The following is a 16702-nucleotide window of genomic DNA, read 5'->3' on the forward strand; positions in this document are numbered from 1 at the left end:
TTTGAACGGAATTAACGACATGGTCAGCTAATAATCTTAAATTAGCAAAATTTGGACTTTTCAATTAAAACAATTGATGTTTCTTTTTCTGTAAGATGGCAAAGCACGTGTTAAAGTATATATTGTGCATTATCCAGCACAATAAGCCGGCGTTTTTGGCGGCTTACCTGCTGTTATCATCTATGAGACTTTTAAGCATACTGTCGACTTCGTAACAAACAGGGCCTAGGTGTAAGAAATCATATTCGATATCATATTTGGGAAGGAGTTTCCTTTAAGAATGGAATTACTGCAGACTAAATGAGTGTAGCTCGGTCTTGTCTCTTTGAAAAGCGGTTCATCTAGCGTTATTGAAAAAATAATTGTAATATCAAAGAAAATTGCAGTTATCAATCTATTGTATTATCAGTATTAAAGACAATAGGATTCGGTGCTACGATGACACCGAGACGTCAGTTTTTATCCTCAGATTTTGCTTGTTATTCATTTCCAACCTTCATTGATTGGGATAAGTAAGTTTGAGAATTTCTCTTCTTTAGGTATCGGGATTGACGCAGGAAAGGTCCCTGATTAAAAGGTATAAATAAAGCACAAAATTCCGCTTTCATCAAATAAAGTGAACGACTTGCTGGATTGCATTTAACGGTAATTATTAACTTATCTACTGATCAAAGCTGGAAACGCTTGAAAGAAAGATGAACTCATCAACAGAAAACAGCTCTTCCATTACACCTGCGGCAGACTGCCGCATTTGGAAAGAAAAATATGACCATGAAGACTACATTTTCACATTGTTTTCCATCATCTTAAACATGTTGACTTGTCCAGTGATTGTCTTCATCAACTCGCTGGTAATAGTGGCTGTAATAAAGAAGCGAAGACTTCAGACCACGTACAACATGCTACTGGCTTGTTTGGCAGCAACAGATCTGACAGTAGGAGTTGCCGTACAGCCAAGTTTTATATTCGGCGAGATATCTCTCATCACTGGTTCTTCATTAGATGATTATTGCAGACTCTATAGAGAAACAGTCTTTGCTTTCCTTTACCCATCTTTAGCATCTCTACTTTTACTCGCGTTGCTGAGCATTGAACGTTTTTTAGCTATGAAATATTCATTACGCTACTTCGAAATTGTAACTAAATCTCGTTTAAATGTTGCTGTAACTTTTTGCTTTACAACTGCAGCTATTCCAGCGGGTATAAGGCTAATTGCTTCCCTTTCCAAGCTATCTACGTCGTTGACAATTACCATAGCTTGTATAAGCTTTTTAGTAATCAGTTACTGTCAAATTTTTGTATATCTCGTAAGTCGACGTCATAGGAACCAGATTCAAGCCGTACAAGTTTCACAAGATACAGAGCGAAAATTCTTAGAAGAGGCCAAAGCTGTAAAAACCACAACCATTATAATTGGATTCGTTCTGTTTTCATATTTTCCTTCTATTGTATATCAGTTTCTTGAACGATATTTTGGTAATGCACTCCTTAGTTCTAAGCCTCTTATTTTGTCTTGCATTTTACTCAATTCGCTGTGCAATCCTATTATTTACTGTTGGCGAAGCTCAATACTTCGCAAAGCGCTTGTTGAACTGCTTCGAAGAACCAACAGCACTGAGTAGAAGATCAATCGTCAAAAGAACACAATGAAAAGGAGACCTACTGTAGATAATATTCCAACTGTCTGGAAAACTGTTACAAAAACAATTTTTGTTAAACTCGAATGCTGTCATTTGGCTGAGATTACACAATTCATCCATACTTCTCTTATGCAATGATAGTGTTGCGGCAGTGTACTTATTTTTGCACGCATCATTATAATGCTTGCTATTGACTAGTATCGAGCTTGTAAAGCGACATGTATTGTTTGTATATGGCATGTAATATGTATTAATTTGTCAGCCTTTTTTAAAACAGAGTTTACTTCAAAAATATTTCGCCCACAATCTCCTCTAAAGTCGACGATATTCTGTGGCAAACGATAACGGTTTGCTGGGAGATCCGAAATAATAGCCTCGCTGAAAGTTTTACTCCTTATTATGGCGGGAACAAGAGTTAACTTTTTTACCAGGCTGCCAGAATCAATAGACTACAATTGTGTTGCTCAGAACTCGATAGCAAAGATCAATTTCACTAAAGCATAAAATACCCAGACCCGGATATGGATTACAGAACTTTACACTGAAAGATAATTCTTAAGTTTTGGATCTTCTCGCAGACTTTACTGCCTTTCGTCTTCATTCAATTGGTTTTGTTGGATATTAGCACTCCCATGCTACACTGAAATCCGAATGGAAATAAAGTTATGTATTTATGAATGTAAAAAGCCCTTTTCGTATTAAATCTTTGGTGTCAAATTCTGCATAGCTGTGCTTTTAGTATTTTCCGGGAGAGTATTGACAATTGTTTCCTGTATATTAGATCTCGCGTTACAAAGCTAGCGAAATCTGCTGTATTGAGCGTTTAAGCCATTCTTTCCGACGGAACCCGCGGACATTCAGTCACGTGAGGCGCTCAGACCAATTAGACCAATCGTGAGCGAGCGAAAATATCTGATGGATAAAAATGGCTGATAACTGAGATTCTTTGAACCAAACAGAAGGCTAGAAATACGTTATCAGAGGATACAAATGTAATAGAGGAGGTATCAAATAAAGCACCAAATTCTGCTTCCATGTACATGATAAAGAACACTGCCCACTCGATTTCAACCAGAAAGGAATACATACAATTGTCATTATTTTACTTGTATGCTGAAAGGAAGGTGAACTCATCAACAGAGAACAGCTCTTCCATTCAGGACCCCGGCGTGGAATTGTCTGTCTATCTAGAGAGAGACGAGTTTTAATTAATAATGAGAAAATTCTGAAAGGCGTCTGTCAGCGAAGATCGGAAATAAACCATTCCACCATTTTTCTCTCAAGGGAGAATATGAGCTTGTCTGGTTTTCTCTTTAGGTTGCAAACATATATACTCTACGAGCAGTTGGTTTCTCCTAAGCCGAACGAGAGAGAAACCCGGCACTGCGGGCAACCGTTTGTTCCTTTGAGCTAAGCTCGCACGCATGCGCTGACCAACATAACTGTTGCGTTTAAGCGAGCCTACCGTGTAGCGATCAAAGTCTAAGTCCAAGGGCGCGTTTTATTCGACCAAAATTTCTGGAAATTCTGGTTCAAAGCCGAATGGAACAGAAAGTTTAAGGAAATTCGTTTCGAAAATCTCGGTAAACCTCTGGAGGTTGTCCTTTTTCCTGTTCCATTTGGCATTTCCACCCGGTATGAATCGGCCCTAGTTCCTGTAGTCGAGAATTTTGCCGTCACCAAAGCTACAAGATGGCGGCGAGTCGACACTACACTGGATGTACAATGATCTGTCATAGTTCGAGCCTGTTATTGATAGCATATCTTCCACAAAAACGTTAGGAGCAAATTTTTGTAAATCGTGTAGAGCTCAACGAAAAATCGCAAAATTTGTTGAATTTGAAACTCATACGAAAAATCGTAAAATTTGTAAAATTTGTAACTGCGTTCAATCCTGGACATAAGTGTTTCATGCTCGTAAAGTACGTTGAGCATCAAGTCACCTCTTGTATTGAGTGCACGGAGAATCACGTGGAACCGCAATAACAAGAGTCAAATGGAACTAAATTAGCTCTGAATATGGATGTTTATTTATCACTAACATTTTATCATTTACTTACTAATATTTTATTACTTACTTACTCACTTACTTCTTTCCTCACTTAGTTCTTCCTTAGAGTTAGATTAGAACATTTTATGCAATTGTTCTTATAGGGAGGCGCGGTGGCCTCATGGTTAGTGCGCTCGTCTCTGGATCAAGCGGTCCGGGCTTGAGCCCTGGCCGGGGACATTATGTTGTGTTCTTGGGCAAGGCACTTTACTCTCACAGTGCCTCTCTCCACCCAGGTGTATAAATGGTCACCGGCAAACTTAATGCTGGGGGTGACCCTGCGATGGACTAGCATCCCATCCAGGGGGGAGTAGAAAAACTCCTAGTCGCATCATGCTACAGAAACCGGGATAAGCTCCGGCCTGGCTAGTATGCAGACATAACCTACCTCTTATATTTTTAAGCTGAGGAAAAGACGTGATGCTTTTAAACACTGTTGGACAGTAATATACGAAATAGAGAGTAGGCAATCGTAATAATGCATGTGCGATTATATTACAAGTAACATTTGGAAATTCCCTTAAAATTGCACGAGCATTCAAGCAATTAGTGTCATTTTAAAGAACTTTCAAATATCGCTCTTAGTATAAATCCTTAACTGCCAAGCTTTGAAACTATTACTCGTTTATTATATGACTGAGGAAAGTACGAATGCGTGTGCGTTAATTTACACTGCAGTGCAAATAACAAAAAAATCGATGAGCAGCATGAGAACGGTATGGCATAAGTTTGATTTCTGCTCTACGATGCAAAACTTTTATTTGTGGCAATTCTAGGAAATCTGGAAGAACTAGGGTGGTCGTGATTAAATTGCGGGAAATATTTAAGACTTGAGCTATCGTGGCTCAAGAAAAGATCTTTAGTAAGAGAGCAAATCCCCCATCCCGGGGGGTACTCCCAGAAAAGTTGGGTAGGGTTGTGGGGCCCACTTCCCAAAACCCTTACCCTATTCATGACCAAAATCTGCGATTTTTGCTACCCTGTTAATGAACTGACCAAAAATTCGATACCCTATTTATGACCTTTGCAGCTGGCACAGTTGCCTTAATGGGGAAGGGCTTTTGTAGACGGTCTTATTAATAATGATGAAAAAGTAGCTTCTTCTAAGGAACAGACGCAATTCATGACTAGAGTGCTAAAACCATACACTATTTAAGACTAAAATGGCCAAAATCGATACCCTAACCAAAACGGCTGAAAAACCCTACCCTTTGGGGCCGCACATACCTATATAGCCCATATAAGGGAGTAACCCTCCGTGCAAAGCTGCACTTTCGTTTGCTTTGCGCTCGGTTGGCTGTTCATTTTTCTGCCGTTCATTCAGTTTGTTTTTGTTTGGATAGGAGAGAGAAAGTTCCCAAATGTATTTTAAAAAAACTAGCAACTGCTGAAGCTCCTTTTGTGTTAATATCAAAATAGGCATCCCCACAGCGTTGGAGGTTTTCCTTCTTTTTGTAAACCAAACATGAGCAAGTACCTGCGTGTAAAGCCGCTTGGACCGTCCACACATTGCACGAGCACCCGTGTAAGAACTGGGTGCCAAGCCTGAAAATAACTTAAGAGGGATAACCTTGGATATAAGGCCTACACTGGGAATTTTCTCTTGAGTAGTTATGATTAATATTATTTCAACTCATCGCTATCCATGGTTATTATCTTCGTTTCAATTAGGAGAAGCTGCCGTGCTGCACAGGAACTTTTGCTTGTATAAGATGTATACTCTCCTCGTAAACACAAATGAAAGACAGATCAGGACGCCTGTTGAGGTAACAGAATTAGTAACAGCTTGTTATTAAGTACAAATATTTTTCCTGCATATTTGGGGGACAAATGTTTAATTTTGTCGTTTATTGAGAACAGATCACACGGACGCATTAATCTATTGTTAGAGTATTAAAAGAACCATTAAAATAAATACCATCGAATTGAGCTATGGAGTGCTTAACAATCGTTGTTTTTATCCTTCTATTTAAATAGTTTATTTACATACACATGCACCCAGTGTCGCTGTCTCCTTTTGATCTGGTTTGCCAGGTATAATAAATATATTTTTGACTGATTTTCTGTAATACACGACCCCTCAAGCATGTAGTGATTAAGCGATAATCGTGTTTTAAATAAAGGATTTTACTTTACTTTTCTTATGCATTTAGTCGATGCAATGGAATGAAACATCACGCGACGGACATTCAATCAATCATTGTAAATCTTAACAATTTGGCTTATCCCATGCGTACCTTGAAAACTGTTCACCAGCACATACGGGTATTCCAAATAAGGAGTCTGATAGAAGGCAAGAACAAAACCCAAGATCCACGTGACTCCTAACACTGACGTCAGCTTCAACACGATAACAGGCAGATTTCTCTGAGTCGAGGCAGCCTTGTTTCCCTCGGGAATAAGTGTTATACGCAATGGTTATTGTTTGTTTGCGTATTAAATTTGAAAACAATATTAGCTTGTGAGAGTATGGTGGCGTGATAAATGGGAAATGTTATCTTTCACGAATCTTATTCATTGTAACTATGTTTAACAAATGAATAATTGGGTAGAAATATAAAAGAAACATTATAGCTCAGGCGTGGTCATTTGTCTTGTTAAATGCGTAACATACTTTAAGAGTCCTGGGATAAATTCTTACAAATACCTTATTAAAACATTTCAAATTCACAAGGAAACCACAATTTTTTTTTATTTTATAATCACCCGTCTACGCTACTCGTCATTCCTCACAGTATAAATAGTTAAACATGTTATCTTTCAAAAACGATTTGGGCCGGGTTGTTCAAAGCTCGATTAAGCTAACCCAGGATTTCGGAGAATTTTGATTTCACTTTTGTAACTTTTCCGTGATGGTTTCTGTTAATATTGTTTGACCTTTTTTAAGTTTTTAAGTTTGAATTATGTTAAACTTCAAAAAACATAAACAGTGAAAACATTTGTATTCAAGAAAATTTATACTGCGGCTTACTTTTAATACTGTCTTTGTTAGCGTTAACCGGCTTCCGAACAACCCGGCCCAGTGTTTGTTTATTCCTAAGTATTTCACATTCCGCTCAGTATATCTTTTGCGAGCCGTTATCATGCACAACTGTGATATAAATCCGGTCATATTAGGTTTTTCTTGACGATAGAACACTTTCCCTTGTGAAAGCAGCGCTTACAATTGCGATCGTCGTCTACCAGCGATTCGTAGAAATCGGTTTACTTCTGTCACTGAAGTGGCGATCCCACTCGCTCGCTACTCACTGTATTCGCTATTTTTAGTCAGAGGAAACCTTTGCTCTTTTAGGATAACGTGCGAATTAATCTGATTTTGGTAACATTTATACCTGTGCACTTTTTCTCATTGCAACAACGGTCTGGATTAGAGCACCAATGTTAAAAACCAGCATCAATGAAACAGGGATCGCCACGGCAAATGTACGAGCCGGAAGGTTCAGCTGACATCCGTCATGATTTCCTAAAACATTTTTGAAACACAACGTATTCATCGCTGGAATAAAGAATTTTTCTTTACATTTGAAGACCAAATGAGTACATTAACTATTTTGAAATATTTTTCTTGTGGTTAAATAAAAGAATTAAGTATAAGAGCAGATGGTTTGTAAGTAACTTTTCTTCAAATCAAAAATATTTTAATTTCCTGGATTTCACTTGCCCAGTTTAAGACTGCGCTCAAATCATTGAACACACTTTAACCGATGGTTTTTTCTTGGTCCTTTCTTTTCATGTGAGTCTTGTAGCGCTACAGTCCCAGCAGTCCTACTCACTTTAATCTTTGGAGTGTTTTTTTTACCTGTATTGAATTTGCACTTCATTTCGTTTAGCTGCTGTTATTGGCCAATTTCTCCCTTCTTTAGAACCGTTTTCCAAAGTCATTGCAACAAATGTCTATAATATTCGCTTTGACTTTAAAAGTAATTTCTATTTACAAGACTAAAAAAGTAAAAAAAGTAAAAAACACCATTTACTTTTTACCTTTTTTAGCCTTGTAAGTAGAAATCAAATCTTAAGTATGTTTATTTATTAGGATAAGTACTCACCATAACTGGTACTTCCGATGCTGGTGACCTCTAATACCACGCAGATACCAACAGTGACAAAGGGCAATCCCCAGCAGAACAGACAATTCCGTGTGTAAGTTCGTCTTCTTTGTTCGTGAGTCAGAGGGGAGTTGAAAATTTGTATATCTGCGTCTATTAATGAAAATGTTATAAGCATAGAGATAAACCTATATAGTCTTGTTCAGTTACATGCTAACAATGAACAGTTTGAGAATTGATTATATCGCCAAGCATTGTTGTCTAAACAGTACGGACAGCAGCATCGTTATTGTCGTCTTCGTCACTATCACCACTGAATTTTGGGTATGAAGAGATTGCTTGCAGTTTTTAGGTTTAAACTGTTGACCAATTGACCTGAACACAATTAAAAACTATTCATTCTTCCTGACATTTGGTAAGTGGTTTTCAGCAGTATTTAGGATACGGAAACGATAAGGTACATATATTCTTGTTGGAATTACGAGATTTGGTCCAATGCGGTATATCCATAATTCCTACGTAAATTATGCTTTAGATCTAAATCTTATTGCCCTTTCAACCTACAATCTTAATACATCATGGTTGCCGGCCCTCGGAAATGTGATCTTCTTAAAACAAATATTTGCCCGAGAAGCAAAGCTTCGAGAGCAAACACGCTAGTTTTAAGAACGTTAAATTTCCAAGGGGCAACTATCAGACCGATAGTTCCGAGACATAAACACTCTGTTGTCTCAGTTTTGTTTACCACTAAATTTTCTTCCACGCAAGTTCAAAAATTGAATGTTTTTTCAGCTTTTTTAGACGGAAGCGGTGAAAGCCAAATGTAAAACTTATAGAGGAAAACAGACTAAACCAACTTTAATTGTTTATTTTCTATAAGCCCGCTTGTTTACAGACAAATTTTCACGGACGGGTACTGTCGATCCGGGTATTTTCCTCGGACGGACACTATGGCTGATAGTGTCTCCGCGGATGAACACTATCGCGTCACGTGATCAATTTAAACCAATAAGAATCGGTGAACTATAATTGAACATATCGTGTACTCACTTGCACTTGAAAACACCTTTTGAGTGTTGTAGGCAATGGTACTCATCCACGAGAACACAACCAGGACAAAATAATGCAGCAAAACACCAATCACTGCGCAGACTCCAGAGGAAACAACATCCGGGTCAGACACAAGATATATCGACTGCATGGCTATCATTGCGCATGACAGATGCATCACCTTTTTACCAGGAAAGGTACGTAGTTCAGCAAAGAGCAAATAGGTCACCAGAAGGAAAAGAAGAAAGGCGATTGACACAGAAAACCCAACATATGTAATGATTTGTATCGCTGGAAATTGCTGTTCGGTTTTCACGTCCTCCAATGTAATTCGTCGCTCAGTGTAATTACGGGAGAAGTTAGTGCACAGGATCAAAGTGTTGTTTGCCAGGACAAAGCTTTCGTTGCTGTACGTCATGTGATGAGCAAATACAAGCACGGAATTATTGCTCAAGATCTGAAACTCATTGGGAAGGAAACGAATCTCAGCGGTGCACTTCTTTTGGTTGACGACAGTGACACTGATTGAAGAGCTGGCAGGAATAACAGGAATACACCTACCCTGAAATGGATCATATACTTCATTGATTTCGCAGGTGTAATCGACGTGTAAAGTAATTACTCCCCGTGGAACTTGCCGTGTCTGTGAGCGGGCTTTAGTAAATGCAAACAACAGTGAAGGAAGCCTGGGTGCGACTCGTAGGCCTCTACTGCATATTACCTTTTTATTCAGGATGGTTCTGTTCCAAAGAAGAGCACAGTGAGGGTTCTTAAATGACCCATGAGGCTTAATATTCACGCCATTGGCATAGGAACGACACAGATTTTTGAGTTTTGTGTCTTGCCCTATCAAGGCGGCATTTGGTGTAATAATACACTTTTGTGCTACTTGAATGTCAAATGGCCTAACCTCCCAAAACGTGTCAGGGGATCGGATAACCTGTAAGGATATATCAGAGACGCCGCGCTTCATCCAAATTTGGACATCCCAAAGACGAAGGTTATCTGACTTCCCATGACACATAGCGCAGTAGATGTTGGCATAAATCAAAGATGTTACCATATCAACCACTGGAACAGCTGATGCAGGGTCAGCGGAATAATTTGTTGACAAGCAGGCGTGTTCTGTTTGTGCATCACTCCAAGATAAAGGACAGCTGGCGACCATCACATAGCCATAGATATCTTTATTTATGGAGGAAGGAGCCTTTCTACACTCTAAAACCTCTGGTGACATGCCTTTTTCAGATTTGTTCGGTGTGATCCTTAAATAAAACAGACAATAGATAATTACTCACTTTCTGTAGTTAACCCTCGTTTAATAACTCCAAATATCATAGAATCCTGCTTTTAAACTCAGTCAGGCAGCTCGGTCGGCCTCAAAACAGCAAGTTTGTAGCATCGCACTATCCACAATTTACATCTGGCACACCTTTGTTTTGATAAGTATACATTTTATAAGAATATCGAGGCTGAAATTTGCGAAATTTTTTACAAATGTTTTAAGAATAAACCCGAGCTAAACCCGTGGCTGAAAGTTTGAAAATAACAAAATTTTACAATACAGTTATACGTCTTTGAACTGGAACTTACTTTGGCTATCTAGACAACTGATTATCTGAACCAAATCAACAAACATCTACACAAGCACTTTTCTTAATACTTTAACTCCTAAAATGGCTAAAAATCACGAGATAAGCGTATATTTTTCGACAAACGCGATCTTTGCTTCATGTCACGCACCGCCATAACTCCGAAATTTAAAATGCGCTGGTTTCCAAACGAAGGACGCTATTGAGCTGGAAAGTTGTAAACAGATATAAATTTAGTACCTGTTACGCCTGACGAGGATAAAACCTTTAGGGGCCCTTAAGTTTTGGATTTGAGAATTTGATGACGTCACGTTAACACACTCTATATGTAAGTTTATTGCTAGTGCGATGAATTAAACCCTTACCAAAGATCAAAGTCAACGCAGCAATCACCAAGAGTCTTACAGAGCGGATCACAGTAGCAACCATCGCGGAGGCCATCTCTTCTTTTGGATTTGGTGTTATTAGGGTTACATGAAAGAAGGGAACGATTGCAGAATTTGACGTTTCCATCATTGTGTCGCGGGAGAGAAAACAACTCATCGCACCAAAATGTCTTGTTCGCCTCAAACGGCTGGCAAGGATACTCTCTATCCGTAAAGGTACCTAGTCACAAAAATCACAACAATCCAATATGAACAATTTAAGAAAAATCCAATAGTGGTCATTAGTAAGTAAAAATAATAAATTATTTGTAGTGAAAGACGTGAAGTCATAAGCGTTCGGTGGAAATATAAGGAAGATGACTGTTTCAGTCATTGATCCAAGTCACTAAAAAATGTACCAAGCTCTATACTTGCTTGTATCTCTTCTTAAGCCCGCGCGCTTGATGAATGACGTGGCGTGACGTTGCGACATGATGTATGCGCAGTAACAATGGGCGTGAACGTCCTTTTAAGGTGATTCCTCAGTATTGCATTGCGCATCCCTGCTGCGCACTCGCGTCTTTAGCGCGCGCACATGAGCTCGTGCACGTACACAACGTAAGAGATTTCCCTCAAGCTAAACTCGACAGCGAAATAAATGCTCGTTTTCTCTTAAACGAGCACGGTTACCTCTATTTATATTACATAATTTTGGTTTAAAAATCATCCTCTTAAAGTCAAAAAATTAAGAAAAAAAATTGTTCGGAAGGAAAAGAAAGTATGGCTAAAAGAGTGCACAAAACCGTTACTCGAGGATGCAAATTATGACCTCAAAAACAACGATGCGAGGAACGTTTTGAGTCAATGTCGTTTAGAATTGTATGATTTTTCCATAAATTATGTATTACATTGTTTCAAGTACCCAAGACTTTCTGTCTATCAATGTTTTTTTCAAGTATTGCTTTAAAAACCTTTGCCTCCACCTACCGCAAAATGTACCGTGAACTGATGAAATAAAGAGCGTGTTTAGGCACTATGAATGGGGTAAGATTGGCCCATCATATCTCTTAAGCGAGTATGGTGACGTATCCCTTTTATTGTATTTTTCCGAAACAGTGCTTGGTAGGGAAAGTTTGAAAAAAATTGTTCGGCAACTTTTATTTCTGAGGAATCACCTTAAGGACGTCTGGCCAGGACTTTAAAAATCTCTGGCCAAACGATCGCAACATCTCAACGCAACATATCGCGCGCCCTTTGCGACGTTTTGCGACATATTGAACATTTTCACATTTTACGCCCAACAATGTTGCGATATGTTACGCTGAAATGTTGCGATCGTTTGGCCAGAGCTTTACGCTTATGCGCGAGAATATGTTTAATACTGCAACGATCCCTTGCCCTTCAAGTGTCATAGCAAATACCCATAACATTGTGAAAACAGTCTTGAAGTATATTCGAGGATTAGTAAAGGTGAATACTTTAACATCACTTACTTTCTCCCGTGGATGAAATGCCGAGAAAAAAGATTGCCCACCACAAAAACATTCCTAGCACCGTAGAAAAGCTGCAATATAATAAAATCTGAAACACAAGAAGAAACAAAGTTGTGCTTGACATGTGACACTCGGATTCTATTTGTGAAACCATTTGATTTGCATTCTCAAACCTAGACGGCAGTCCGTTATACACAGTTGATCATAAAATTCTTGCTAGACCCAAGGAGCAAGTTAACAGGGAAGGCGCCACGCTAAAAGCATGAAAGCCACTGATGTTTTGATTGAGCACAAATGCAATTACCCTCTCGAGTAAAATAGGCCAGTATGGACCACAAACTTAGTAATGCGGCAAACGCATCGAAGGGTAATGGTAAACAATTGCACATTATAACAAAAGACGAACACTAGCATACAGTAAGCAACTGTCAATCAACTTTAGTGATGTCCACGGTCACGTGGTTAAGCAGCAAACACTATTCCTCACTTAGTCAGGTGGAGGAACATCTCTTAGCTCGCGATTACCTTCGCAAATAAATCTCTACCAGCAAACCAAAGTCTTTCTAACATGACAGGGAGTATCTATCTAAAACACAAACTGTTTGATTAAAATGGGCATCACAAGATATCTTATTTGTGAAAACGAAAAATGAAGAAAGCGCAATAGGACTAAATCTATTAGGATTTATCATAGAGCCCCTCGCACACTGAAACAAAACGTTACTATACTATAGGAAAGCTGTCCTCGAGTAACTTCTAGTGAAGAGAAAAACTGCTGTTTCCATGCACGACAAATATTAACATTGCATATTATGATTCTGGCGCTGCACATCCATGTTCAAAGGTTTCAACCTTTTACTTTTCTTGCCGGAGAACAACTGCTTCATGTGAAGAATTACACTCTAATTATAAGAAGGACAGATCCAAAGTTAACTTTTCCATTATACTGCAGTGAATAACTGCTTTGCGAATTATTAAAATCCCAGAAAATAGTTTGTTTGCCTAATTAATCCCTGTTTGTCCTTTTTCAGTTTTCTATGACAATCAGAAATTATCCATCTTTCTATTCAACGTTGATCAATAAAATGATTGAGATTTTCAAGGAAAATGGACAATGGTTTTGATATATATTTATTGAAAATATTATAAACTTTTACGCAGATATTTATTATGCAATATCCAGTTGACAATTAACGATTTGCAGGAAGCGCAACGAATTCTTCTTTGAAAACTGTTCTTTGCTATGTCAGTTACAGAGAAAAGTTTGGAAAACGAAACTTCACCGGTATTTTAACAGTTTGAAGCGTAAAATTTACGAAGTGAACATTTTCTGGCCTTTCCACTCTAGGTTAGGGATGCATACATAGATAAACAAGACGCAATAAGTAAACAATAAGAAAAATATGAATTTATACCAGGGCGATATATGTATTGAAAACCATTCAAAGACTTACCCACCGAATCTCTCTCCGGATTACAGTGCAAGTGGGTTCAGGAAAATTGTTCAGTTGGATTTAATAAATTTAATAAAGGGTGGAAAATTTCACATCACGTACCGGAGATTTATTCTTTGATAGAGTAATCCAAGGAAGTTTTAACCACTGTATTTCCATCTCAAAATTTGATTGAAGAAGTCTCATTGGTTGGTTTATTAAAATGTCGTTCTTATGTATCTCGAGGCTTAATTGAGCAATACTTAATTCACATAAACTGAATTAACCAAAGGAAAAATATTGCCTGCGTTCATCAACAGGATGTTTTGCATTCTCAATCTACAGTTCTTATTGTATATGGCTGCATTCCAAAAAAATGGCTGCGACATTTGCCTCATATATGCATTATTATTTTATATTTTGCCACAAGCCCCGAAAACATGGTCCAAAGTGGCGAGAAACAATGAAATATAGAATAGAAATTTACCACTATTAAGTAGCTTTTCTAAAATATATGAATGCACTTAGGAAATCTAGGTTTCATTCCAATTAATTATATTGAAATGGAATATTGAAGAAGATCTAGAAATCTGCGTTAGTCACTGACTCGATAGAAATTGTGCAGTCATGTGTATGCTCAGCGGTTTTCCCCAAGCGCCGCTTAGAGGCCTGGCCGCCATCTTTAGGTTCCTTACAGTGGGGTTTTTATTTTATAATTGGTGATATCCTTTTGTCTGGGTCAGCTCAGGATATATCGATCAGTTTTTTTTAATATGGAGCAGCTAGAGTACCATCATACATAGACAATTCGATTAAAAAATTGATCATTTTAGGAGTACTTCAGTATGAAGATTAGACAGTTTTGTGAAATTTTGAGTTACCACTGTAACGTGTTAAGGGCTGAATTGCAACAACAACGACAACAAAGATATCAATTTTCCTTGAAGTTAACGCACGACGAATTTATTGTTATTTATTTCAATGGAACCGCTACTGTCCTCTCTATAACCATCACCGAATAAAAACCTTCAACTAGATTACATTTCTAGAAAAAAAACGCCTCGAAATGTTCTTGCCACAAACCTAAAATGCGAAGAAATCAGTTAAAAAGTATTAACGAAATTTCATGTAATATAACTGTAGAGAGGCTTGGCCTCGACGTCATACTTTACTTTTCAGAAATTCTCTCACTAAACCAAGCGTCCTGAAAAATACGTGACATCGCTATGACCTTTATTTTTAAGTAAACCTCACTGTGAGTTTAATGCATCATAGCACTGTGCAGCCGTTTAAAACATGAACCTTTACTAACTGGATGACATTCAGAAAAGCCAGAAAGCGCCCTGAAGTTCACTGGTCCTTGTGGAGCGCAGCATTTACCAACTGACGTTTACAGCTTCTCAGCTTTTACATGATGTTGTTTTACCCTAAGTTGCCGTTTAGGGAATACTGGATGATGGAATAAACTCGTAATAATATAGAAAATTAGGCTGATATTTGAAAAAATTAAAAAAAAAAAAAAAAAAAAAAAACCATGGAAAAACTTACCCAAGGATCTATCTTACACGGGAACAGACATTGGGAACTGAAATTGAAGTTGCTACGGTATTCTCAGTGAAATCTGAAATAAATTGATTCCTTCAATACATGTTCAATCAATACACGTGTTTGCGTGTTTCGTGAATTTTCTAAATGGACGATCAAGAGGAGATTGCCGCAAGTGCTTTACTGAGCGATTCTCAAGTTCCAATAACCGAATAACAACAATGATGACGGTATAAACTAAACAAATAAGTAAATGAAGAGTATCCAGTGATTAAGCCACTTAACTGCTTCCCATTTCGAAAGTGTTGACAGTAATTGCTTATAAAATCATTTTGAGGAAATTGAGAAAATTTAAGGTTATCTGAGAAGACAATAGAACCAAACAGCTGTGAGATACCGCCAGCAATTTACAGAAGGATCCATTAGTCATAGAAACCTGAAAAGATCTGGTATGTACTTGAGCAAGTTTTCTTGCACTCTTTCTCAAATCTAGATGGTCTTCCGAGCTCAATTTGAGCTCAATTTTAGCTATACCTGGCGCGTGTCCGCAAAGCCAACTGTACTGCTTTAAAAGCACAGTTTACGTTTTAATTCCCAGGAAATATCAGTAAGGTCCAGTAATTTAAATGTTACTTTATACTGATCCCGATACTTTACATTCTGTGTAGTGTAAAGAACAGCTGCAATCGTTTGTTCTTTTCTTCCTGCGATAGAAGGAACATAAAAAGATAATAAATTTTCAGGACGGACTTGCTATTTGGAACAGAAGACTTTCGGATATAATCAGCAACCACAGCAGCAATTTGCGTGGAACAACTATGCATTAATAACTTATGTTCAAATTAGATGACGAAATCGATCGATGCTCTACGCTTGCGACACTAACAACATTACCACTAGCCGAGATACGGTTCAACTTGATTGGTCAATCTATTTTTGAAATTCTACATTGTTATATGAAGCATCATTTATCAAACAGCAGATTCATCCATGACGAAAAGGACATTCCTGATTGGTTCCCTGAACGCTCCGAATTTTGCAATAAGGACTGAAAATAGACCTTTTTCGACTGGGCGGTTTGTTGCCCCATTTCAGACCATGTGATGATTCTCTTGAGAATTCTTCCTTTCAAATTTTCAAATAGTTGCGTGTATATGATGAAGTAAATAAATAAAATAAATTTATAGATGGATAAAAGAACAATTTTCTGGAGAATGTCACGTGGTCTGTAATGGTGCAATAAACCGCCCAAACGAAAAAGGTCTATTTGCTTTTCCAAAACATTCTTCCTAGACAGAAATATATTTTCCTATATAGCTATAGGGATAATTTCATGAAAAACATAACTTCCACGGAAGCGGACTGAAAAAGGCAAATGTAAACTTAGCTTTCGGTCGCGCGCTTATCGAGAATTGATGCATTTATTTATCAGCAGAATTTGAAAAGATCCATTGTAAAAATTATAGGTGATTAGCTTGTTCGGATCGT

The 16702-nt window shown here is 37.9% G+C and overlaps 2 protein-coding genes across 2 annotated transcripts; one reads left to right on the forward strand and one right to left on the reverse strand.

The window, feature by feature from the left end:
- The first annotated feature begins 695 nt into the window (after window positions 1–695).
- Window positions 696–1622, forward strand: LOC145464819 (melanocortin receptor 4-like). The gene has a single exon (XM_081448619.1). The coding sequence runs from the start codon at window positions 696–698 to the stop codon at window positions 1620–1622; it is 927 nt and encodes a 308-aa protein (XP_081304745.1).
- A 7025-nt stretch (window positions 1623–8647) lies between these two features.
- On the reverse strand, window positions 8648–10624 carry LOC145482566 (uncharacterized). Its single transcript, XM_081461160.1, has one exon. It carries the CDS (start codon window positions 10021–10023, stop codon window positions 8737–8739), a length of 1287 nt encoding a protein of 428 aa, XP_081317286.1. The 5' UTR covers window positions 10024–10624; the 3' UTR covers window positions 8648–8736.
- Window positions 10625–16702: the final 6078 nt, after the last annotated feature.

Source organism: Orbicella franksi, chromosome 1 (assembly GCF_964199315.1).
Source record: "Orbicella franksi chromosome 1, jaOrbFran1.1, whole genome shotgun sequence".
Lineage (NCBI taxonomy): Eukaryota > Metazoa > Cnidaria > Anthozoa > Scleractinia > Merulinidae > Orbicella > Orbicella franksi.